At 43.7% G+C, this 25,774-nt stretch overlaps 1 protein-coding gene across 1 annotated transcript; it reads right to left on the bottom strand.

Annotated features, from left to right (window-relative positions):
* Nucleotides 1-1,453: 1,453 nt before the first annotated feature.
* LOC124287356 lies at nt 1,454-17,369 on the bottom strand. Its single transcript, XM_046723860.1, has 5 exons — nt 17,342-17,369; nt 16,028-16,395; nt 15,508-15,532; nt 14,967-15,065; nt 1,454-2,376 (listed from the first exon to the last, which is right to left on the bottom strand). The coding sequence occupies exons 2-5, from the start codon at nt 16,391-16,393 to the stop codon at nt 2,159-2,161; spliced, it is 708 nt and encodes a 235-aa protein (XP_046579816.1). The 5' UTR covers nt 16,394-16,395; nt 17,342-17,369; the 3' UTR covers nt 1,454-2,158.
* Nucleotides 17,370-25,774: the final 8,405 nt, after the last annotated feature.

The following is a 25,774-nucleotide window of genomic DNA, read 5'->3' as shown; positions in this document are numbered from 1 at the left end:
AACTTTGATAAAATACATGATACAGCACTGGCTTGGTTTATAGTATGACATCATATCCTGACAATGTGGCTGGGTTGCTCATTATATCAATCACTAGTCTGTCGGGTCCTTACTCCAGTATTTACAGTCCACAACAATATTGCGTTGTCTAATGCAACACTAGAAACCAAAAGGATACAGATATCTTTGTCTTCCTGTTTAGTTTCCAGTGCAAGAGGAAAAACAACAGAGTCAAAGTGAGAGAACCTCATTTTACATTAAAATGAGTCATTTCACATTCCTGTACACACAATTAAATACTTTTACACACTTACAGTCATATATTTACAAATCGCAATTCCATACAGCTCAAGAATATATTTTGCCTTTTTATCAAAACAGAGACTTGTCGTAAATCTGTTTGAAAAAATATGACAGGTATCAGCTAGGGTAATTTAGACACATACGTTAGTTGGCAAAGAATTGGCACTTTTTGCATAGCGCATATGAATTATCCCTCTTGTAACATGACAATATATACGTCCTGCACATCTAAAGAGACCACTTGACTGGTAACTGTCAGGCTCTGGTACTGACGATCGACATTCAAGGTGAACATGGTGACTGTCGACATGTCAGTATACAGAATGGTTCAAAAAGGGATGTGGAGACCTGTAAACCTAATTATCATCCAAGGTTTGTAATAACCCATGTATTAGCGTGCCAAGGCACAGTAAATATCGAAATGGCACAGATAAAAAGTGTTCTTGGTGCCCTTATGGCACGCCTAAGTTTTTAGAGACATAGCACTACTTAAGTCATTTAATCCCCAAACAAAACACTTAAGCAAATGACAAACAAGCAAAAACATTTATTGACTTTTACGCCCAGGAAATCACTGGAATTATGATGCATGAAGTAAAGAAATCTTGTTGTTTTTCCATTTAGAGGGGGCGGTGGGGTAGCCTAATGGTTAAAGCGTTGGCTCGTCACGCCGAAGACCCGGGTTCGAATCCCCACATGGGCACAATGTGTGAAGCCCATTTCTGGTGTCCCCTGCCGTGATGTTGCTGGAATATTGCTAAAAGTTGGGTAAAACCAAAACTCAGTCAGTCAGTCCATTTAGAGTGTTATGAGTACTGATAGTTTGGTTAGAGAAGAGTAAATTGTGTATGTTAGACATATTGAAAAAAAGTGAACCTCTCACATGATTCTTAGCTATTAAAGGTGATGGGAAAGCAGAACAAATGTTATATAAGAAAGCCATCTTAAGCAGAAGACATATCAGTGATATCAAAAAACTGGTTACATTTGTTGTTTTCTGACAATAAATTTCAAAAGATCATCATCACTGCTACTGTCATTTATTCTAAAAACATGTAGGCACACTTGATTACTGAAAGGCACACCTAAAATATTTTCCTGGTGTCCTAAGGCACACTTAGAAAAAAAAGTATTTCTACCCCTGTCATCTGACCTTGCCATCAGACAACAGGGGTCGGTGGGGTAGCCTAGTGGTTAAAGTGTTAGCTCATCACACTGAAAACCTGGTTTGATTCCCCATAAGGGTACAATGTGTGAAGCCCATTTTTGGTGTGCCCTGCTGTCATAAGACACTGATATTGCTGGAATATTGCTAAAAGCGGAGTAAAACTAAACTTACTCATTCACTCATCATTTTGTCGATCTCAGTGATTCTGAGAATTCACACCAACTAACACGAACTACCTAATAAACTCTGTAGTTAGAACAAGAACTTAACAAACATAATCTCGCTTCATCTCACACATTTCACAATATGTAAGTTTCTTGGATTGTGATGATGCATTATCAGCAAGACATCCAAGAGGGTGTACTTTCAAGGGTATATTGGTATTCTGTGATGAAACATTTTGCTAAGATATGAAGCTGAATCATTTTAGAAACCTGATATTTGATTAGCTCCAGACCAACACATCCTTCACTTAAACTGGGCAGTCAAAGTATACTCAGAGTTCACCTGACTCCTCCTTCTGTGGAGGTGATGTCATATCTTGACACAGATAGGTATCATGTTGGCGTGAAAGCTCTGGTTTTAGTGACATCACATACTATGGAGATTAGTTCATCTACTTCGGGGTCTCCAAGCACTGGCATTCTTTCTTAGTTAAAAGTATCCCACTGAAAGTGCGGGTCAGTATCAGACTTCTTCCCCATCAGGTGTCTCTGGGGGTTCCTCTGCGAGTCCAAGATACATGGTGACCAGTGCCAACCAGACCAGGAGATGGAAGGTGGCACCAGTGATGTTGATGAGTGATGCCAGGAGGGACATCCCCATTCGCTGTCGTAGCTTCAGGATGTAGATGATGAAGTTGATGGTGCCCCAGGTCATGTTGATACCAGCCAGAAGAAACACACCTGTAACAAATGAACACACAAGTAACAAATGAACATACCGGTAACAAATGAACATACAGGTAACAAATGAACACACAGGTAACAAATGAACACACAGGTAACAAATGAACACACAGGTAACAAATGAACACACAGGTAACAAATGAACACACAGGTAACAAATAAACACAGGTAACAAATGAACACGCAAGTAACAAATGAACACACAGGTAACAAATGAACACAGGTAACAAATGAACACACAGGTAACAAATGAACACACAGGTAACAAATGAACATACAGGTAACAAATGAACACACAGGTAACAAATGAACACACAGGTAACAAATGAACACTCAGGTAACAAATGAACACGCAAGTAACAAATGAACACACAGGTAACAAATGAACATACAGGTAACAAATGAACATACAGGTAACAAATGAACACACAGGTAACAAATGAACATGCAAGTAACAAATGAACACACAGGTAACAAATGAACATACAGGTAACAAATGAACACACAGGTAACAAATGAACACACAGGTAACAAATGAACATACCGGTAACAAATGAACACACAGGTAACAAATGAACATAAGTAACAAATGAACACACAGGTAACAAATGAACACACAGGTAACAAATGAACACACAGGTAACAAATGAACATAAGTAACAAATGAACACACAAGTAACAAATGAACACACAAGTAACAAATGAACACACAGGTAACGAATGAACACACATGAGTAGTAGGGGGAATGATAAGAAAAACCTGTATAGGTACACCTTGCTCAGAAGCTTCCATATGGGCTAATTCTGCTACCAGCCTAGGTGAAAATGAGTGTTTGCCCAATCCCTTCGACAAGACCACTTTCAGCTGCTTCCAGTGCAGTGCACTCCCAGTTAGAGCTATGTGGGTGCATGGATATAGAAATATGCCAGGAACCAAGCTCTCGCCCGAAGCCTATACCGAGATCCGATCGGGTCGTTTGTCCCTTCGGGAAGCGAAGAGGAAGTACCACATATCGCAAGCTCGATACACGCGAATCCGAGGTGGTATAGACAAGCCCCAGACGACGACAACTCCCGACATATCCGAAGACTTCGAGGCCCTGCTGCAGAAGTGTCGCCCCATGTTGCTTTCCGACCGGGAGAAACAAATCCTGGAGCAATCGGGACACACCTTCTACTTAACGCTACCAGATCCCCAAACAGTTTCTCGAACTCTATTTGCTGTGCTTTCAGCCACTAGTAGAAGCCGGCAAAATAGTCGATTTCGTCTACATCTACCCACCCCACCAATTTCGACCCTCGGCGGGCAAACTCCGAATCATTCTCGCCGATGATCATGATCCGGTCCCAGGACAGGCACAACCAATGCACCGACTGTCTCGCCACTCTATCGAACTGCCTGCTCTCTTTGGACCCGACAACTCTACGTGCAAGTCGCGGCGCCATCGACCACTCGCGCGACAGCAAGAAATGTGTTCTCTGGGAAAAGAAAGCCGACTACACACCCCAGGAGCGACTCCCACTTGAGGTTCGAAGAGATCGTGGTCGACAGCTGTTTCGCGAAATATAGAGAACCTGTACGACAACGCCTGTGCTTTCTGGAGCATACGGTATGCACTCCTCGCCAGCAAATTGGTGGACCGTTGTCCGTGCAAGGAGAAAGAGTCTTGTATCTTCCGCAGCTATCGGGGAAGCAGAGGTACCACAGGGACGGGGCAATATTTGGCATACCCCATTGCCCAACTATGGCGGACCCAAGGATATGGAAGTAGCACCCCCTCCGTTGCAGCGAACACCGAAAAGCCGCTGAACGTCCCAGAAGGAGTCTACATGTGCAAAAAGTTTGCTGTAGCGAGATACAAAGGGAAGAACCGCTGTTGTTGCTACTCGATCCCGACTGGGAAAACGATTCCAGTCTACGGCTACAAGATACGGCGATTCGGGCGCCCGGTGGAATAGAATGCCTACGGTTTGGCGGGAACCGTTTCTGTGCACGCCGGCAAAATCTGCTACTCGCCTATATCGGAAAAGAAAGATGATAGAAAGTAGAATTGCTGCTTCCTGACCTTCCGGCGAGAATAGGTTCTATGGGTCCTGCACCACAGGGCTAGGGAGAGTAGACCCTCCAACAGCTCGCCTAGTATTTTTGCAGATGCAGTTGCGGGCTGGGGTTGCAAAGCGGAATGGAGTCGCATTACTTTGTCTAGGCCCGTTTTAGGTATTCCAACTGCTTTTCGGGAAATCGTGGTGCGGAAAGTATACCCTACTACATTACTTTTTCCCCCAAAGCGCTGCATACCACTCTCTACTCCATATGGAAGGGATCCCCACGTTTGGTCTTGGGTGTTTCTACCTTCTCTGCCGGTGTGTGGAGGGGTGCAATGAAGGAGGAAACTGGTTTGCTGTGCTTCCAGGTCTTGTACACAACCTTCCAGAGAAAACAGCTGCTAGCTTAAAGGTAGGTCCACCTTTGGGCTGTTTCTAGCATCTGCCGCGACCTTCTGGATATCCAGACGGGTCTCTTCTTGTTCCTCCTCAACGCTTTCTATTTCCTCTTCCTCGTCGTCCTTGTCCAGCATCGACAAGATGTCGACCAACAAATTCGTGGTTTGCTCCACACGAGCGACAACGCATTTGTGGTTTGCTCCACCACGAGCCGACATTAGCTGCTGTTTGCTCCACACGAGCCTCTAGCCTCCCCAAGCGGTCGTAGAAGTCCTGGACGGTGGGCTTAGTCGGCTCTGCAGCAGGCAATATGCTGCTGGTAGACGGCTCGCTGGGGGCAAGATGGCCGCAGGCAATAAGCTGCTGGTAGGCGTTATGCTGGCGACAGCAGGCAATGCGTCTGTGCTGGGGCCAACGCTTCCTCTCCAGTGGTGTCGCTTAGACGGTTCCGTGGCGTATTCCATATTTTGGCGTGAGTCGATTGGAACCGATGCGAATCGTTGTCTAGTTTCTTGTGCTGGGACTTTTCCACGCATCTTGCGAATCTCCTCCACCTGGTCTTGCGATAGTTATCTTTTGGGAGGCATTTGGTTGTGCTATATATCTACATTCACAAAAAAATTGTCTATATGGGAAACTAGGGCACACTAGGTGCAGACTAGGCAAACTAGGGCACACTAGACAAACTGGGCACACTAGACAGAACCTAGAGGTTTGCTTGTTTTGCCATGCATTTGCTAAGCATTTCTAAGCATTGCTAAGTATTTGCTAAGCATTGCTAAGCATTGCTAAGTATTTGCTAAGCATTTGCTAAGCATTGCTAGGAGTTTCCTGGGGTGGATTGGGATTCCTGGGAGAGGATTGGGATTCCCATATAGACAAGTAGGAAGTATGGGTATATATTCCCAGGAAAAACCAACCATGCCACCAAGAAGAGATTTGTCTTCGGAAAAGATCCAAGAAATACGCTCCCTTCGAGGGGTGCTCCCAGCAAGCGAGGTCAAAAAGCACTTCGGTATTGGGTCCACAAGACTCTACGACATATGGCGAGAGCCTGCTGTAGAGCCTCCGACCAGCACGATGGTATTGCCCGCTAGCACAGCCACGGAACCGTCTAGCGACACCACTGGAGAGGAAGCGTTGGCCCCCAGCACAGACGCATTGCCTGCTGCCGCTAGAGCTAACGTCTACCAGCAGCTTATTGCCTCGCGGCCATCTTGCCCCCAGCGAGCCGTCTACCAGCAGCATATTGCCTGCTGCAGAGCCGACTGCTTCCACCGTCCAGGACTTCTACGACATCGCTGGGGAGGCTAGAGGCTCGTGTGGAGCAAACAGCAGCGATGTCGGCTCTTGTGGAGCAAACCACAAATGCGTTGCCGGCTCGTGTGGAGCAAACCACTTAATTTGTTGGTCGACATCTTGTCGATGCTGGACAAGGACGGCGAGGAAGAGGAAATAGAAAACGCGTCGAGGAGGAACAAGAAGAGACCCGTCTGGATATCCAGAAGGTGCGGCAGATGCTAGAAACAGCCCAAAGGTGGACCTACCTTTAAGCTAGCTGCTGTTTTTCTCTGGAAGGTTGTGTACAAGACCTGGAAGCACAGCAAACCAGTTTCCTCCTTCGTGCACCCCTCCACACACCGGCAGAAAGGTAGAAACACCCAAGACCAAACGTGGGGATCCCTTCCATATGGAGTAGAGAGTGGTATGCAGCGTTTTGGGGAAAAAGTAATGTAGTAGGGTATACTTTCCGTACCACGATTTCCACGAAAAGCAGTTGGAATCTGGCGGGCCTAGACAAGTGTAATGACTCCATTCGCCTTTGCAACCCCAGCCCAAGAACTGCATCTGCAAAAATACTAGGCGAGCTGTTGGAGGTCTACTCTCCTAGCCCTGTGGTGCAGGACCCATAGAACCTATTCTCGCCGAAGGTCAGGAAGCAGCAATTCTACTTCTCTATCATCTTTCTTTTCGATATAGGCGGTAGTAGCAGATTTTGCGGCGTGCACAGAAACGGTTCCCAGCGCCAACCGTAGGCGTTCTATTCCACCGGCGGCCGAATCGTTTCTGATCTTGTAGCCGTAGACTGGAATCGCTTTCCCAGTCGGGGATCGAGTAGCAACAACAGCCGGTTCTTCCCTTTGTATCTCGCTACAGCAAACTTTTGCACATGTAGACTCCTTCTGGGACGTTCGCGGCTTTTCGTTAAGCTGCACGGAGGGGTGCTACTTCCATATCCTTGGAGTCCGCCATAGTTGGGCAATGGGGTATGCCAAATATTGCCCGTCCCTGTGGTACCTCTGCTTCCCCGATAGCTGCGGAAGATACAAGACTCTTTCTCCTTGCCACGGACAACGGTCCACCAATTTGCTGGCGAGGAGTGCATACCGTATGCTCCAGAAAGCACAGGCGTTGTCGTACAGGTTCTCTATATTTCTTGCGAAACAGCTGTCGACCCACGATCTCTTCGGGAACCTCGAGTGGGAGTCGCTCCTGGGGTGTGTAGTCTATCGCTTTCTTTTCCCAGAGAACACATTTCTTGCTGTCGACGCGAGTGGTCGATGGCGCGACTTACTTGCAGAGAGTTGTCGGGTCCAAAGAGAGCAGGCAGTTCGATAGAGTGGCGAGACAGTCGGTGCATTGGTTGTGCCTGTCCTTGGGACCCGGATCGCAGTCATCGGCGAGAATGATTCGAGTTTGCCGCCGAGGGTCGAAATTGGTGGGGTGGGTAGATGTAGACGAAATCGACTATTTTGCGGCTTCTACTAGTGGGCTTAAAGCACAGCAAATAGAGTTCGAAACTGTTTGGGGATCTGGTAGCGTTAAGTAGAAGGTGTGTCCCGATTGCTCCAGGATTTGTTTCTCCCGGTCGGGAAAGCAACATGGGGCGACACTTCTGCAGCAGGGCCTCGAAGTCTTCGGATATGTCGGGAGTTGTCGTCGTCTGGGGCTTGTCTATACCACCTCGCGTGTATCGAGCTTGCGATATGTGGTACTTCCTCTTCGCTTCCCGAAGGGACAAACGACCCGATCGGATCTCGGTATAGGCTTCGCGCGAGAGCTTGGTTCCTGGCATATTTCTATATCCATGCACCCACATAGCTCTAACTGGGAGTGCACTGCACTGGAAGCAGCTGAAAGTGGTCTTGTCGAAGGGATTGGGCAAACACTCATTTTCACCTAGGCTGGTAGCAGAATTAGCCCATATGGAAGCTTCTGAGCAAGGTGTACCTATACAGGTTTTTCTTATCATTCCCCCTACTACTCACATGTAATCAGAAACCTACAAATCTGATTCTAGAAATCACAGAATTATATTTAACCTTCTCAACATTGTTAAAGTTTTATTTATGTTCACATATTTCCAAATATGGAAAAAATCGTTGACTTATTAAATCAATGAAACTTAGCATAAACCTTGTTCAGCTAGTTGTGAGACTTCTAGTACTTACCCTGTGCAGCTAGTTGTGAGACTTCTAGTACTTACCCTGTACAGCTAGTTGTGAGACTTCTAGTACTTACCCTGTACAGCTAGTTGTGAGACTTCTAGTACTTACCCTGTACAGCTAGTTGTGAGACTTCTAGTACTTACCCTGTGCAGCTAGTTGTGAGACTTCTAGTACTTACCCTGTGCAGCTAGTTGTGAGACTTCTAGTACTTACCCTGTGCAGCTAGTTGTGAGACTTCTAGTACTTACCCTGTGCAGCTAGTTGTGAGACTTCTAGTACTTACCCTGTGCAGCTAGTTGTGAGACTTGTAGTACTTACCCTGTGCAGCTAGTTGTGAGACTTGTAGTACTTACCCTGTACAGCTAGTTGTGAGACTTCTAGTACTTACCCTGTACAGCTAGTTGTGAGACTTCTAGTACTTACCCTGTACAGCTAGTTGTGAGACTTCTAGTACTTACCCTGTGCAGCTAGTTGTGAGACTTCTAGTACTTACCCTGTACAGCTAGTTGTGAGACTTCTAGTACTTACCCTGTACAGCTAGTTGTGAGACTTCTAGTACTTACCCTGTACAGCTAGTTGTGAGACTTCTAGTACTTACCCTGTGCAGCTAGTTGTGAGACTTCTAGTACTTACCCTGTGCAGCTAGTTGTGAGACTTCTAGTACTTACCCTGTACAGCTAGTTGTGAGACTTCTAGTACTTACCCTGTGCAGCTAGTTGTGAGACTTCTAGTACTTACCCTGTACAGCTAGTTGTGAGACTTCTAGTACTTACCCTGTACAGCTAGTTGTGAGACTTCTAGTACTTACCCTGTGCAGCTAGTTGTGAGACTTCTAGTACTTACCCTGTGCAGCTAGTTGTGAGACTTCTAGTACTTACCCTGTGCAGCTAGTTGTGAGACTTCTAGTACTTACCCTGTGCAGCTAGTTGTGAGACTTCTAGTACTTACCCTGTACAGCTAGTTGTGAGACTTCTAGTACTTACCCTGTACAGCTAGTTGTGAGACTTCTAGTACTTACCCTGTACAGCTAGTTGTGAGACTTCTAGTACTTACCCTGTGCAGCTAGTTGTGAGACTTCTAGTACTTACCCTGTACAGCTAGTTGTGAGACTTCTAGTACTTACCCTGTGCAGCTAGTTGTGAGACTTCTAGTACTTACCCTGTACAGCTAGTTGTGAGACTTCTAGTACTTACCCTGTACAGCTAGTTGTGAGACTTCTGGTACTTACCCTGTGCAGCTAGTTGTGAGACTTCTAGTACTTACCCTGTGCAGCTAGTTGTGAGACTTCTAGTACTTACCCCTGTGCAGCTAGTTGTGAGACTTCTAGTACTTACCCTGTACAGCTAGTTGTGAGACTTCTAGTACTTACCCTGTGCAGCTAGTTGTGAGACTTCTAGTACTTACCCTGTGCAGCTAGTTGTGAGACTTCTAGTACTTACCCTGTACAGCTAGTTGTGAGACTTCTAGTACTTACCCTGTGCAGCTAGTTGTGAGACTTCTAGTACTTACCCTGTGCAGCTAGTTGTGAGACTTCTAGTACTTACCCTGTGCAGCTAGTTGTGAGACTTCTAGTACTTACCCTGTGCAGCTAGTTGTGAGACTTCTAGTACTTACCCTGTGCAGCTAGTTGTGAGACTTCTAGTACTTACCCTGTGCAGCTAGTTGTGAGACTTCTAGTACTTACCCTGTACAGCTAGTTGTGAGACTTCTAGTACTTACCCTGTGCAGCTGCTGTTTTTCTCTGGAAGGTTGTGTACAAGACCTGGAAGCACAGCAAACCAGTTTCCTCCTTCGTGCACCCCCTCCACACACCGGCAGAGAAGGTAGAAACACCCAAGACCAAACGTGGGGATCCCTTCCATATGGAGTAGAGAGTGGTATGCAGCGTTTTTGGGGAAAAAAGTAATGTAGTAGGGTATACTTCTAGTACTTACCTAGACTAAGGCTTAGTCTCTGAATATATATAATTTTGATAGTAACAAAGCCCATTTATATTGAAAAGGAGCCCTAGGGAGACCAGAGATTCAGAGACTAAGAACATCTGCATTGGGGCTACACGTGCTGGGGTCGTTACCAATTAGAAGTCACATCATACAACCATCAGATAACGCTATAAGTGAAAGGCATATTTATTGGCCCTCCTGTTAAGCCCTGTCCTATCTCCATGCTGTCATCACCTCATGTGGGCCGGTCAAGTGCCCCTACTGCCTAACATTTTACTGTTGGGAAACTTGCAGCCCACAATGTCACTTGGACACTAGATGACCAAGGTGCAAGATCTGTGTGTAACACCAACAAAATTATTTATGAATTTGAATTTATCTCCAAATTCAAAAGTTTCCATTTGTATAATATGCGAAGAGGATATAGATAACCAACTTTTTATAAACAAACTGTTCAATGGAAGTGAAAAGGCCAGCGTCTGTCTTACGCTTGAAGATGTTCTGGGTATTTCTAGATACAAGATCATCTTCACTAGATTTCACCTTGCATGCCTCAATCACATCACACGAAGGTAAACAGATTTAATTCGAGATGCTGTGCCTTTTGAATTTGGTTCTTCGTTGAGAAGGCTGACTAACGGGTCGGGTGGTCAGGCTTGCTGACTTGGTTGACACATGTCATCGTGTATCCCAATTAGTAGATGCTCATGCTGTTGACCACTGGATTGTCTGGTCCAGACTCGACTTATTTACAGACCGCCGCCATATATGGAACATACTGAATGCGGTGTAAACCCAAACTCACTCACTCACTCACTCTTCATGAGTGCTAGGTCCCTGCCATATGTTTTACTGTTGAGCAATTAGATAAAAAGAGATACTCAAAACACACCAGAGTTTCACACGGTAAGAGTTCCCCCCGTTCCCCCATCCCAAATAATATGTATAAATATTCTAGAATTATAAACGAAACTTAACGCAACAATTACTAGAGAACACACAAAATGATTGAAAGTCCAAAATTTAAGTTAGGGCTAGGTTTAGGGTTAGGTTTAGAGTTTGGTTTAGAGTTGGGGGAACGGAAGGAACTCTTTCCTTTCACACAATAATCTTATATCAGGAATAAGAAAAATAACCCTTGTTTTAATTACAATGAAATCCTTAACCGCATTTACAATTGGGCTACTATGTGGGGACCCAAGTCAGACAATGAAACAATACTTTTTACAACATTACATTCAGGAGGAACCTTTCCCCAAGATTTTGCTTGATTTGTCTCTTCAAGACCAGAAACTGTACACAAGGCCTCCACTATAGCTTCATGTCACCCAATGTGCTTGTTAATTAAGAGTTGACAGATGAAAATGTGAGGCAAGATTCCAGACCACTGGTGAGGATGTTGGTCTGGCCAGCCATGGTAGTTAGATATGTTTACTTTGTAATCCGACCCCCAAAGTGAGTTAGTTTTCATGCAGATGTTAACAGACCCTGAACCTGAGGAAATCTAGACTTGCTTTATTTAAGGCTTTAGCACTGCAGAGAGGGCTTGGCAGTAGGGAAATTAATGTGGTTCAGGGACTGTGAGACAGACTAGTACTTACCCTGTGCAGCTAGTTGTGAGACTTCTAGTACTTACCCTGTGCAGCTAGTTGTGAGACTTCTAGTACTTACCCTGTGCAGCTAGTTGTGAGACTTCTAGTACTTACCCTGTACAGCTAGTTGTGAGACTTCTAGTACTTACCCTGTGCAGCTAGTTGTGAGACTTCTAGTACTTACCCTGTGCAGCTAGTTGTGAGACTTCTAGTACTTACCCTGTACAGCTAGTTGTGAGACTTCTAGTACTTACCCTGTGCAGCTAGTTGTGAGACTTCTAGTACTTACCCTGTGCAGCTAGTTGTGAGACTTCTAGTACTTACCCTGTGCAGCTAGTTGTGAGACTTCTAGTACTTACCCTGTGCAGCTAGTTGTGAGACTTCTAGTACTTACCCTGTACAGCTAGTTGTGAGACTTCTAGTACTTACCCTGTGCAGCTAGTTGTGAGACTTCTAGTACTTACCCTGTGCAGCTAGTTGTGAGACTTCTAGTACTTACCCTGTACAGCTAGTTGTGAGACTTCTAGTACTTACCCTGTGCAGCTAGTTGTGAGACTTCTAGTACTTACCCTGTGCAGCTAGTTGTGAGACTTCTAGTACTTACCCTGTGCAGCTAGTTGTGAGACTTCTAGTACTTACCCTGTACAGCTAGTTGTGAGACTTCTAGTACTTACCCTGTGCAGCTAGTTGTGAGACTTCTAGTACTTACCCTGTGCAGCTAGTTGTGAGACTTCTAGTACTTACCCTGTGCAGCTAGTTGTGAGACTTCTAGTACTTACCCTGTGCAGCTAGTTGTGAGACTTCTAGTACTTACCCTGTGCAGCTAGTTGTGAGACTTCTAGTACTTACCCTGTGCAGCTAGTTGTGAGACTTCTAGTACTTACCCTGTACAGCTAGTTGTGAGACTTCTTGTACTTACCCTGTGCAGCTAGTTGTGAGACTTCTAGTACTTACCCTGTGCAGCTAGTTGTGAGACTTCTAGTACTTACCCTGTACAGCTAGTTGTGAGACTTCTAGTACTTACCCTGTGCAGCTAGTTGTGAGACTTCTAGTACTTACCCTGTGCAGCTAGTTGTGAGACTTCTAGTACTTACCCATTGCAGCTAGTTGTGAGACTTCTAGTACTTACCCTGTGCAGCTAGTTGTGAGACTTCTAGTACTTACCCTGTACAGCTAGTTGTGAGACTTCTAGTACTTACCCTGTGCAGCTAGTTGTGAGACTTTAGTACTTACCCTGTGCAGCTAGTTGTGAGACTTCTAGTACTTACCCTGTACAGCTAGTTGTGAGACTTCTAGTACTTACCCTGTGCAGCTAGTTGTGAGACTTCTAGTACTTACCCTGTGCAGCTAGTTGTGAGACTTCTAGTACTTACCCTGTGCAGCTAGTTGTGAGACTTCTAGTACTTACCCTGTACAGCTAGTTGTGAGACTTCTAGTACTTACCCTGTGCAGCTAGTTGTGAGACTTCTAGTACTTACCCTGTGCAGCTAGTTGTGAGACTTCTAGTACTTACCCTGTGCAGCTAGTTGTGAGACTTCTAGTACTTACCCTGTACAGCTAGTTGTGAGACTTCTAGTACTTACCCTGTGCAGCTAGTTGTGAGACTTCTAGTACTTACCCTGTGCAGCTAGTTGTGAGACTTCTAGTACTTACCCTGTACAGCTAGTTGTGAGACTTCTAGTACTTACCCTGTGCAGCTAGTTGTGAGACTTCTAGTACTTACCCTGTGCAGCTAGTTGTGAGACTTCTAGTACTTACCCTGTACAGCTAGTTGTGAGACTTCTAGTACTTACCCTGTACAGCTAGTTGTGAGACTTCTAGTACTTACCCTGTGCAGCTAGTTGTGAGACTTGTAGTACTTACCCTGTGCAGCTAGTTGTGAGACTTGTAGTACTTACCCTGTACAGCTAGTTGTGAGACTTCTAGTACTTACCCTGTGCAGCTAGTTGTGAGACTTCTAGTACTTACCCTGTGCAGCTAGTTGTGAGACTTCTAGTACTTACCCTGTACAGCTAGTTGTGAGACTTCTAGTACTTACCCTGTGCAGCTAGTTGTGAGACTTCTAGTACTTACCCTGTACAGCTAGTTGTGAGACTTCTAGTACTTACCCTGTGCAGCTAGTTGTGAGACTTCTAGTACTTACCCTGTACAGCTAGTTGTGAGACTTCTAGTACTTACCCTGTACAGCTAGTTGTGAGACTTCTAGTACTTACCCTGTGCAGCTAGTTGTGAGACTTCTAGTACTTACCCTGTACAGCTAGTTGTGAGACTTCTAGTACTTACCCTGTGCAGCTAGTTGTGAGACTTCTAGTACTTACCCTGTGCAGCTAGTTGTGAGACTTCTAGTACTTACCCTGTACAGCTAGTTGTGAGACTTCTAGTACTTACCCTGTGCAGCTAGTTGTGAGACTTCTAGTACTTACCCTGTACAGCTAGTTGTGAGACTTCTAGTACTTACCCTGTGCAGCTAGTTGTGAGACTTCTAGTACTTACCCTGTGCAGCTAGTTGTGAGACTTCTAGTACTTACCCTGTGCAGCTAGTTGTGAGACTTCTAGTACTTACCCTGTACAGCTAGTTGTGAGACTTCTAGTACTTACCCTGTACAGCTAGTTGTGAGACTTCTAGTACTTACCCTGTGCAGCTAGTTGTGAGACTTCTAGTACTTACCCTGTGCAGCTAGTTGTGAGACTTCTAGTACTTACCCTGTACAGCTAGTTGTGAGACTTCTAGTACTTACCCTGTGCAGCTAGTTGTGAGACTTCTAGTACTTACCCTGTGCAGCTAGTTGTGAGACTTCTAGTACTTACCCTGTGCAGCTAGTTGTGAGACTTCTAGTACTTACCCTGTGCAGCTAGTTGTGAGACTTCTAGTACTTACCCTGTGCAGCTAGTTGTGAGACTTCTAGTACTTACCCTGTACAGCTAGTTGTGAGACTTCTAGTACTTACCCTGTGCAGCTAGTTGTGAGACTTCTAGTACTTACCCTGTGCAGCTAGTTGTGAGACTTCTAGTACTTACCCTGTGCAGCTAGTTGTGAGACTTCTAGTACTTACCCTGTACAGCTAGTTGTGAGACTTCTAGTACTTACCTTGTTCAGCTAGTTGTGAGACTTCTAGTACTTACCCTGTGCAGCTAGTTGTGAGACTTCTAGTACTTACCCTGTGCAGCTAGTTGTGAGACTTCTAATGTCCCCTCAGCTTGCATCCCACAGGCCACAGCACTTGCTAGGTAGGTATTCCTGCACCAGGACAGGTAACCTAAACATGAGGAATGCAGGTATTACTGGTTCATCATCAAAATACACACTGATGATCACAACAAATACAGTTGACAAAAAACAGAATGCTGGAAGCAACTGATGAAGTTGCAACAACTGAAGATGTCATATCAATCATTTGGATCCATTTTCAAGCTGGAAGAAGTTTATCTATAACCCGATATAAATTAAAACATATGTCCACTTCCTTGTCAGTTGAGTGTTCTCAACCCACTAGTTATGTCGTGAAGCATTGTTGATAAAGTCTGTTAATCTGTTCCTCTTGTGTGTGCCGTTTACTTGTCAGTTCACCAACCACTGACATAATATAAAAAACACATTCTCACAAGATATTTCTTTATTCAGAAAGTATTTTTCTTTGTGTACATAAAGTCCATTATATCTGAGCCATTATGATTTTAACAAACCCAATCCATACTCACCATTTTCATTTGCTAACCGGATGGCCTGCAAGGAATGTAACAAATAAATTGTAAACTCAAACATGATAATCAAATCTGGATTGTGACATCTGTCTGAGTAAATCAGAGACTCTAGACACGTCCAAAATGTACTTGTTACCTGAGTTAGGTCAACGAAACACAATATTCAATGTCCATGATTTCCAACCTATATCAGTTTGTATTTACTGAAATAACCTTCCAAATACCACCTGCTACTTTCTCATAAAAGAAGTCATAAAAGTGACAGCTAGGAAGGAAATCTATGATGAAAATGGTGATTCATGTAGAATTTTTCTTTACATCATGAAATGCACCATTCTGGTACAAAGTGGTACAAACATTCAAGTTTCCTGTGAAGCACATGCATCGGCAGTTAAGACATTGATGCTTTCAATACATCCAATGGAACTGTTTATCCATGAAAAGAAAATATTGAAAACAATGCCTCCTAACAATGGATAGGATGAACTCTATTATTGCCGTAAAGATTTGTTATTACCCAAGCTGCATCTGTGGCTCCCTGTTCCTTGGAGTGTGTCCCCTGTGTATCCTCATCACTCTGTCCACCACCAACTCCAATACTACCTCGACTCCAACACACGGACGTGGTTGCTATATGCCGAGAGGGAACACACTGATACAGAGACATCTCTGCCTGTTGTATGTGATATGGTTGTAGTTGGATAATGTCAGTTCTTCCTGCTGATGTGAGGCCACGTGTATTTTTCACTAACCGAGAGCTGACAACACCATGTTTTGTTGAGCATGAGCTTCTGTACTGATACAGAGTTTGTTTGAGACAGGCTGGCAGTGTTCTCGATTTCACCATCCGAGTAATGTTGGTGAGACCCTTCATGATGCTCATACCTGCAAGAAAACAAAATACATACCTCACAAACATTCAAAAGTCCACACTCGACTATTTACAGACCTTTACCATATAGCTGGAACATTGCGGTGTTGAACTATTAACAAACATTAATCGTGTGTTTGTGTTTACTTAGGTCATATGTAAAACTATTCAAGTTTCTCATTACCGCCTAGCCCAAAAATTCTACCAGACCCTAAGAATTTTTTAATTTTTTACACTAGAGAAAATGCAACTTTGACTCTCAAAATGTGAATGAATTTTTCACTTTTGACATAAAATAAATTAAAATGTAAAAATAAAATCCGCGCACCTGACCAGTACTTTTTGGAAAAAGTGATCAGAAACAAGAATATTTTTATGTGGCGTTAGGTTGCAGTGCAACTTTTCAAAATTCTATTCTATATATATGCATTGCACAAAGTCCACTTGTACCTTATTTTGAAGCTTGTTAGTCTCCGCTTATCAATGAAACCTAGAAACCCATTGCTGTTTCCATAAAAGGTAAATAGGTGCACTTTAGTGCAAGGTGAATGAATGTCAGTTCTGAGAAGACACAAAGATCATCTAACAGGAAACATTACCCATGGACTACACTTGACAAACTTATTTGAAAATACACGTGGCAAAAGCAACGGGAATGCAAAGGAATTTTTAGTGCGAAAGCGAAGAATGTGCACAGAACAAATCAAACAGATGAATAGGCTTCCTGTCACCTGGTCACTGTTCTGAAATGTTCTGTTGGATTGAACATGTGAACGAAAACTGAACAATTAACCACAGGATTATTTACCATTGGCGAAATGTATCAAACCAGTACCACCAGTTTGTCATTGTGTTATTCTTATCGAAACAAATAGAATTAATAATTCCCAATAACGTCGTTGATCATACAATGTAAGCATGACACTGATTCACATAGAAAAATCCGCACTCTAAACTCACCGAATCCAGGAGGTAAAATAGAGTTATCTACCTTGAACCGCAGGCCAAGTTCAGAGGGAGCAGCCGTAAATGGTTATCGAAGTGGCTTTAAGATATCTACGTTTGCCAGAGCCCCTCCCACTTCAGATTCCCACCATCTGGGGCGTTTCATTTTGTCTGCGGAAAGGAATGTTTAAACACATAGATTCATTCAATGACACTCTTTGTAACTGCCCAAATCACGTGCCAAAAAAACAAAATTCCTTTTGGGTACTATATGTCATAATAAGCCGCTTGTAAATCATTACCTGTGAATTAGCTACAGCTATCTTGTTTACCAGTCTATATATAGAAGAATATATAACATATGTTATATTTGGGATTACACTTTCTCAGTAAAGTACAGATTCTAATACTTTTTTTTGGTTGAGTCCCATCCGGGATTCGAACCCACACCCTCGGAGTCAGGCACCTTATCGCCAGCACACTAAGTCAGACGCCTAGACTCTGAGGGTGTGGGTTCGAATCCCGGATGGGACACAACCCAAAAAAAGTATTAGAATCTGTACTTTACTGAGAAAGTGTAATCCCAAATATAACATATTCTAAAATGGCATTGGGTATTTCATAGCTTTCGGCCGTGGGAGCCGTGCCAATTAACACTTATCAGAGGGGTACACAAAGTCCGCAGTCTAGACTACCAGTTGTCAGCATTCCTTTTATTTTGTAGAAGCCGCGGTGGCGGAGCGGTCTAGGCGTCTGACTTTGTGTGCTGGCGATTAGGTGCCTGACTTTCAGGGTGTGGGTTCGAATCCCGGATGGGACTCAAACCCCAAAGATTACTAGAATCTGTACTGTACTGAGAAAGTATAATCCCTAATGTAACATATGTTACATCTGACCACTTTCTGAAATGGCATTGCGTATTTCATAGAAGAAAATACACTTTTTATGTCCTTATTGTATGCTTCCGACGATGTCACGAGCAGGTGTTTGTGGATCGCTGTAGAATAGTGATGATACGATATACATGTTCGGGCAAAAGCTCATGTACCACCGGTGGCACTCGTCAAAAATACACGCCATGCCAAGCCAAATCTTTACTAGAGGAAACACCGAGAGGATGTGGTACGGGTCAGATTGGGTTATTGCAATCGCTAGGGAATTGAGGCTTTGAGTGATATACCGTGTGGTATGACGCTGTTTGTAATCTTCGAAGAAAGAGCTAACTCGACTGCAAAAGCCAAGGACACCAAAGACTGGCGGCACTGGAATATTGCTCGACGATTTGGGAAAACTGAAGTTACTGTTATCTCACTTGTCCTACATCCAGCCTTTAGTTGATGATTTTGTCACTCTTTACGCACAAATCTAAATATGAAATAGGCGAGTCTGGTTTCCCATATTTCTATTTCTGGTGGTTAAATAAGTGGAAAGGACTTGGCTCTTTGACCGTGACTAAACGATGTCAGATATCGATATACCTGAAGTTTAAGTTTTTATTCTTTGCCCAAATGCCATTTTCTTACTTTGCTTATCCGATCAGAAAACGTCTACTGAGCAAATTTAATCTTTCAATAGCTGAATTAGAACATATACTATCCAAAAAATTAATCATGTATAATGGAACGTATATGTAGAATCAACTCCACTAAGCAGCAAAGTGAGAAGGTTTATTCAAAGAATTCAAAAAGAAAATAGGCCAGAAACAAAACAATGTGCCCTGACTGTATCTGATAGGACATATGTGGTGAATGTCATACTGAGTACTACATTTGCAGTGTGGTATCTTATCTATCAGGTCACGTGTTCTCCAAGTCACTGAAATGGTCACGTTTACAACGTACTTAAACGATTTAGTCCTCGTGCACATTTAGCATTGCTATAGGGCAAACCTGTTTAATTCCACGAATAGATCAGTGAACTCCAACAATGATTTCTGAAAGTCTGATAATGTTATTAAATTATGCAGATCATGTGTTCCAAACATGTCCCTTATCCCATCGTGTCCTTTGGTTTGTATGTATTCTGGATATTGCAATTTGTGATTCATATAAATATATATAAAACCTGTTGCAAGTTAAGTTTGAAACTAAAATGTGAATGTGTAACCTCTTATGTACATTATGATAGCCTGACCGTCCACATATACCAGGATATGAATCCAGGGCTCTCTGTTAACGTCAACATGTTTCGAACCCATACAGGGCTTTCTGTTAACGTCAACATGTTTCGAACCCACACAGGGCTTTCTGTTAACGTCAACATGTTTCGAACCCATACAGGGCTTTCTGTTAATGTCATCATGTTTAGACCCCACCAGGGCTTTCTGTTAAAGTGTCACCATGTTTAGACCCCACCAGGGCTTTCTGTTAATGTCATCATGTTTAGACCCCACACAGGGCTTTCTGTTAATGTCATCATGTTTAGACCCCACCAGGGCTTTCTGTTAATGTCATCATGTTTAGACCCCACCAGGGCTTTCTGTTAATGTCATCATGTTTAGACCCCACCAGGGCTTTCTGTTAATGTCAGCATGTTTAGACCCCACACAGGGCTTTCTGTTAATGTCATCATGTCAAGAACCCATACAAGGCTTTCTGTTAATGGCATCATGTTTAGACCCCACACAGGGCTTTCTGTTAATGCCAGCATGTTTAGACCCACACAGGGCTTTCTGTTAATGCCAGCATGTTTACAACACATACATGGCTTTCTGTTAACGCCAGCATGTTTAGACCCTACACAGGGCTTTCTGTTAATGCCAGCATGTTTACAACACATACATGGCTTTCTGTTAATGCCAGCATGTTTACAACACATACATGCCTTTCTGTTAATGCCAGCATGTTAACAACACATACATGCCTTTCTGTTAACGCCAGCATGTTTACAACACATACATGGCTTTCTGTTAATGCCAGCATGTTTACAACACATACATGCCTTTCTGTTAATGCCAGCATGTTTACAACACATACATGCCTTTCTGTTAACGCCAGCATGTTTGGAACCCGAACAGCGCTTTCTGTTAATATGTCATCATGTCAAGAACCCACACAGGGCTTTCTGTTACCGTCATCTTTCTTAGATTCCAGGTTAACGACGACACCAGGGTTTTGTTGCTGGCGAGATAAAAACTGAAAAGTGTACTGCGAGATCTGTGAGTGCCCCCAGTCATTCCACGAACCAACCCTGCCCGTCATATGTGCACTTCAACCGTTTAAGGAGCTTATCTATGTGAGGACAAAACACAACACGTCGGGTCATTTCCCACGATACGTGTCTTAACTTCATATAACATAACGTTCCTTATAATTTCCATAAGTTTTTTAAATGGGGTTGAAAGGGCAAAATAAACACCGTACCAAAATACCACCTCAAAGTGTCCAGTCATTTGAAAGTTATAGTATCAATGGAAATTGGAGTAAGTGAGTGAGTGAGTTTAGCTTCACGCAGCACTCAGCAATATTCCAGCTATATGGCGGCGGTCGTATATAATCGAGTCTGGACCAGACTATCCAGTAATCAACACCATAAGCATCGATCTGCGCAATTGGGAACCGATGAATGGCGATTGGAACAGCTCATGATTTATTTATTTTCTTTCTCATGGACGTCATGGTACACACTTGACAGAAAAGAAACTGATGAGTTTAATAAGAATGTTGGTTTTGTATTTTCATGAAACATTCCACACAAATGCAGTATTCTGGATTGAACAATGTTAGTAACATGTTTGTGTAGTGCACCATGACATGTTATCGACATAATAGTGTCACCGCGAGTGCGGAGCATGTGCCTGGATTGAGGAGGGTATCAGACCAACACCTAAGGAATCATTTGGGGAAGGTGGGAATTAGATCAAGAAGACCGGTATGTGTCACTGCATTGAGACGACTTCATCAACATCCAGCGTATCCGAAGGAGCATCGCCGTACAGGCATAGACTCTAAGAACCTGGCTGCGAGTCTGGATCACTGATGAATCGCCGAGGCGGGGTACAGCGCGTGTCGCCAAGTCAAACCAGGGATAATCTACAACGTTATAGTCTACCTGGTCAAACTGAACGTTTTTAACGATTATCAACCAACAGAGAGAGTTGTGTCACTTTTAACTTCCTTGATGACTCACAACACGTCAGAATACCTGCCAACTCTGAGACCCTTAGCTTGAGACTCGCGCTTTTATCACTCATATCACGCTCTCACGACAAAACTGTGAAATCTCACGTCAAACTTTAGCATGAACATTTTGACCACTTAAAATCGAATTTTCAAATTATACGCATAAGGGAGAGAATTTACGGATGTCAACTTCTTCATTATCAGGAACACGCCGTTTTGATGGCCACACTCTATGTAGCACGATAACAGAACGATGAAAGGTTTTCGGCAATTTCTACGATATTTACTCTATAGCTAACAGTGATCACAATATGGGCGTGAAGGAGAATGTAAGAGAGGCTAGACTGTTTCCCGGGCGTCGACCAGATATGACCAGAGTTGTTCTTCACACCTCTCTCCAGGGCTGCTCAGCTGGTCTTGTCCGCTGGTTTTGTCCGCTGGTCTTGTCCGCTGGTTTTGTCCGCTGGTCTTGTCCGCTGGTTTTGTCCGCTGGTCGGTGATCAGCGCCCGCCTATGCCTCTCTGCTGCCTATCTCTCTGCGTCTCCGCTGACTTCTTTCATTCATTGATTCAGTTAGGTGCTTTAAGGTCGTCTTCGCCGGTTGGCATGTCGGCGCATGGTGTGGGGTTGTGGGTAATTGGCGTCCCTCCACGGGACTCTTGGTGTGACTGTCCCTCCTTGGGACACTTGAGGGACGTGTCCCACCTTGGGACTCATGGTGGGAGGTGTCCCTCCTTAGGACGCATGTGTTTTTATGTGTTGTTTTTGTTATGGTTGTGGGTTTTTGTTTATGAAGGTCTCCTAGGACATATCCCGCCTAGGGATGCATGGGGTTAACCTTCTCAATCCAGTGCTGGTATGGATCCCTGTCAGTTCAAAACCGAAACAAAATCGTCAAATTAAGCAGTAAAATCGTAAATGTGGATTTCGACTTTGAGATTTAATTTTGGCAAATAAAATTTGACATGACTCCTCCCACATTTTAAACACAGAATATAAACTTTTACCATCTGGCAGACGTTTCCAAATTCCAAAATTCCAATAAAATAGAGCCCTGAAATCGTTCATCCCGTCCAGCATCGGCTTTTTAAACAATAAATGATATTTGTTTACATACAAATCTTATCTTTCCCTGTATATGTACATTGTTGTTATTATATTAATCATAACTGTTTTGCCTGCATATTTTTAATCTGTGTTCAGTGATTTATTTACAGTATTTTTACCTGTGAGAAACGCTCTTTTATTTATCTTATTTATCCTATACTCATATGTGCGCTCTGTGATGATGTACAGCAAATTCCCATTCAGGGTAATAAAGTTTTTTCTTCTTCTTCTTAATCTCACTTGCTCTCGTGACTAACTGAGGACTGGCAGATTGATAATATTTTCAATTTTTTTCAGATGTACAGACACAGCTCACTGTTCAGAAGAAAATTGGCTAGTGGTCTAGCAACATAGGGTTTACACCATTGGGCACTTCACTGACGGTACTGTTTACAGAGGAGCTTCTCCACTATAACGGGTTGTGACCCCAGCCTTTGAACGTTCTATCCATAGAACTTGGTTTTCCTTCGAAAGAGTACTGGCACAAGAAAAATAAAGTCCTGTGGGTTTATACTAAAATATAGATCAACATTATCGTGGAGCCCCAAAACGAAACCATCTGTATGTATACTATCGACAAAAAATAAGGGAACGAAGAAATTGAATGCAGCAAACGTAGAGGTGAAAGGGTGCGTTACCGTAGCGTTGCACCCGAACGCAACATCCAATGACAATGAAATTCCACATGATGCATTACCAACACGTGATGCACGTGCACACAGAAGACAACTTCTGTAAAGGTATTGGAGAACTCACAATCACTAATGTAAGAGAGTTGAACATATGCTGAAAAATGCCTCCGAGGCAGTATCTCAATGAACAAACAAAATGGAGAATTGTGGGGATGATAGAGGAGGGGGTGGGGTGGGGGTGGGGGACATCTTTGTGTCAAGTTGCCCGAATGTTGGGTAAATCAAAAAGTGTAATTTCACGCCTGTGGGACAAGTACCGTCAAACGGGTGGGGTTGCAATGAGACCTGGGCGTGGTAGACCAAAATCAACGACACCACGACAGGATCGTCTCATTACATTAATGGCCCTACGCAATAGGTTCAAATCAGCACCTGTCATCAATAGGGAATTCCGTACACTCACTGGGCGACGAATTTCACACTCAACCGTTAAAAAACCGGCTCTATCACGCACGTCTGAAAGCAAGGCGGCCTTTCACGGGTGTTACTCTTACAGCTCACCATAGGCGCCAAAGATTGGCATGGGCTAGGCAGCATCAGGGACGGGCTTTGCGCCATTGGCGTTACACTATGTTCTCAGATGAGTCAAGGTTTTGCCTCGGATTCACAGATGGCAGAAAACGTTGTTGGCGCCGTAGCGGTGAGCGGTATGCCAGAGCGGCAATTATTGACCATGATCGATATAGGGGTGGTAGTGTCATGGTGTGGGGCGAGGTTACACATGACAGGCGATCAGATCTGGTCATCGTTAATGGATCCTTGACTGGTCAGCGATACGTTGACGAAATTTTGCGTCCTGTCGTGGTTCAACTGCCTAGAATCATCGGCAGGAATTTTGAATTCCAAGATGATAATGCCAGACCACATCGAGCCCAAATTGTCACAGCTTATCTCCGACGAGAGGGCATACAGACATTGGACTGGCCCTCTAAGTCCCCAGACCTGTCCCCAATTGAACATCTATGGGACATTCTCGGTCGAAGGGTGTACGCCAGGGACCCCGCACCCGTCAACCTGGCCCAGCTTGATGCAGCGCTTCAGGAGGAATGGCGGGCAATACCACGGGCAACCATCCGGAAATTAATCAACAGTATGCCATCAAGGTGTCGTGAATGTGTTGCCCAACATGGTGGACACAACAAATATTGAACTTTACGGACACTCAGAGCAATTTCACATTCACTGTCATTTCATCAGTTCCCTTATTTTTTGTCGGTAGTATATATAGTATGTGTGTTGAGAGCTATATGGCCTGATTCCTGGGATCCGCTTGTTTACGTTGAGCTCAGTCTGGGAAGAGAACATATTGCTAAATTGTTTTCTGGTGTAGGTATGTGTGCCCGATATACACTACCACAAAAATAGTGAATTTAATGACAATCTGAAGATGCAAGCAGAAACGTCTTTGCAGATTGAAACGTGCTTGTGTTCTGAGGCCACACGTTTTTATTATACTTGGTTTACGGACTTTTTACAGCAATATTCCTGTCGGAAGGTGATACAAAAATGCTATTTCAGATTTTTTCCCCCTAAATGACTTTCACCACAAATAGGTTGTTTAAAAAAATAGAATGTGCCGTCAGCATTCAGGTGTTCTCATTTCCTACTATAATAGGGTTTAAATATAACCCCGACAATTTCACTCGGTAACGTTAATTCGGCGATTTTATTTGTTCAATATTTAAAAATTTGTTTTGCACAGATGCTAAACTCGTAATAGAAAGTCGATTTAAATAAAGTAGATTTTATAAATCTTTATTTGGGTTTTCTTTATTGGAGGTATTTATAAAATGGCAAAATAGATTTTTTTTCCACTTTAGCAAAAACTACAGCGGATCCGTAATTCAAGTAATAAAAAAGTGTGGCCTGATAGACACGCAACTGACGTGAGCCATTTAAGCAGTCAGACTTCAAATTAAGAAGGTGTGTAAAGATCGATAGTAAATGCAAACAGTATTTCTGTAGTTATCCCAAAGACACACAAGTATTAAGGTTCACAGCCCGGTGTATTCCATGAGAACGGATAGAAGACTAACAGTGCAATGATCGTAGTCCGGGATTTAAACCCCAAACAACCCGATACCGACAACTAAGAGTTGTCGTAGTGTAACTGAAATACTGTAAACCAATGCCAACTACTCGCTCTTATATATATATATACCCTAATGTGCCGCACTGGGTAAAGCGTCTGCCAGAGAAGGGCTGGGGTTCGATCCCGTGACACCAAAAGACGATACCCGATGGTACTGGAACGGTTGCTACTTGTCTTGAGCTTGGCATTAATTAAGGGGGTAAAACAATGGCGACTCTCAGTCAGTTTACTGTGTCTTGGTTGGGTATCAGTGTTGATCTGGGATATATGGTATGTCAGAGCCAGAGGCTCCGGGATTCGAACCACGACCTTCGCTGTCTAGGCGGGCTCTTTAGACCAAGGAGGTGGCCATATGTCGATCAGTAAGTTACACAGCTTGTTTTGATCTACACGGCATAACGGTAGCAGTAGGTGCGCCACGCACTGGGCACATAGG

The sequence above is a fragment of the Haliotis rubra genome, unplaced genomic scaffold, assembly GCF_003918875.1.
Source record: "Haliotis rubra isolate DU_JTF1 unplaced genomic scaffold, ASM391887v1 Scf40, whole genome shotgun sequence".
Taxonomy (NCBI): domain Eukaryota; kingdom Metazoa; phylum Mollusca; class Gastropoda; order Lepetellida; family Haliotidae; genus Haliotis; species Haliotis rubra.
The sequence above is the reverse complement of the archived record's forward strand: the minus strand, read 5'-3'. Positions and strand labels throughout refer to the sequence as shown.

What these genes read in the sequence shown, in the direction of transcription:
- LOC124287356 (XM_046723860.1), bottom strand. Translation starts at nt 16,393, where the DNA reads ATGAGCATCATGAAGGGTCTCACCAACATTACTCGGATGGTGAAATCG. An exon ending in GAGCCACAGATGCAGCTTGG is followed by an intron (nt 15,533 to 16,027) that starts GTAATAACAAAT and finishes CATTCCTTGCAG; the next exon opens with GCCATCCGGTTAGCAAATGA. An exon ending in CCGGTTAGCAAATGAAAATG is followed by an intron (nt 15,066 to 15,507) that starts GTGAGTATGGAT and finishes CCTCATGTTTAG; the next exon opens with GTTACCTGTCCTGGTGCAGG.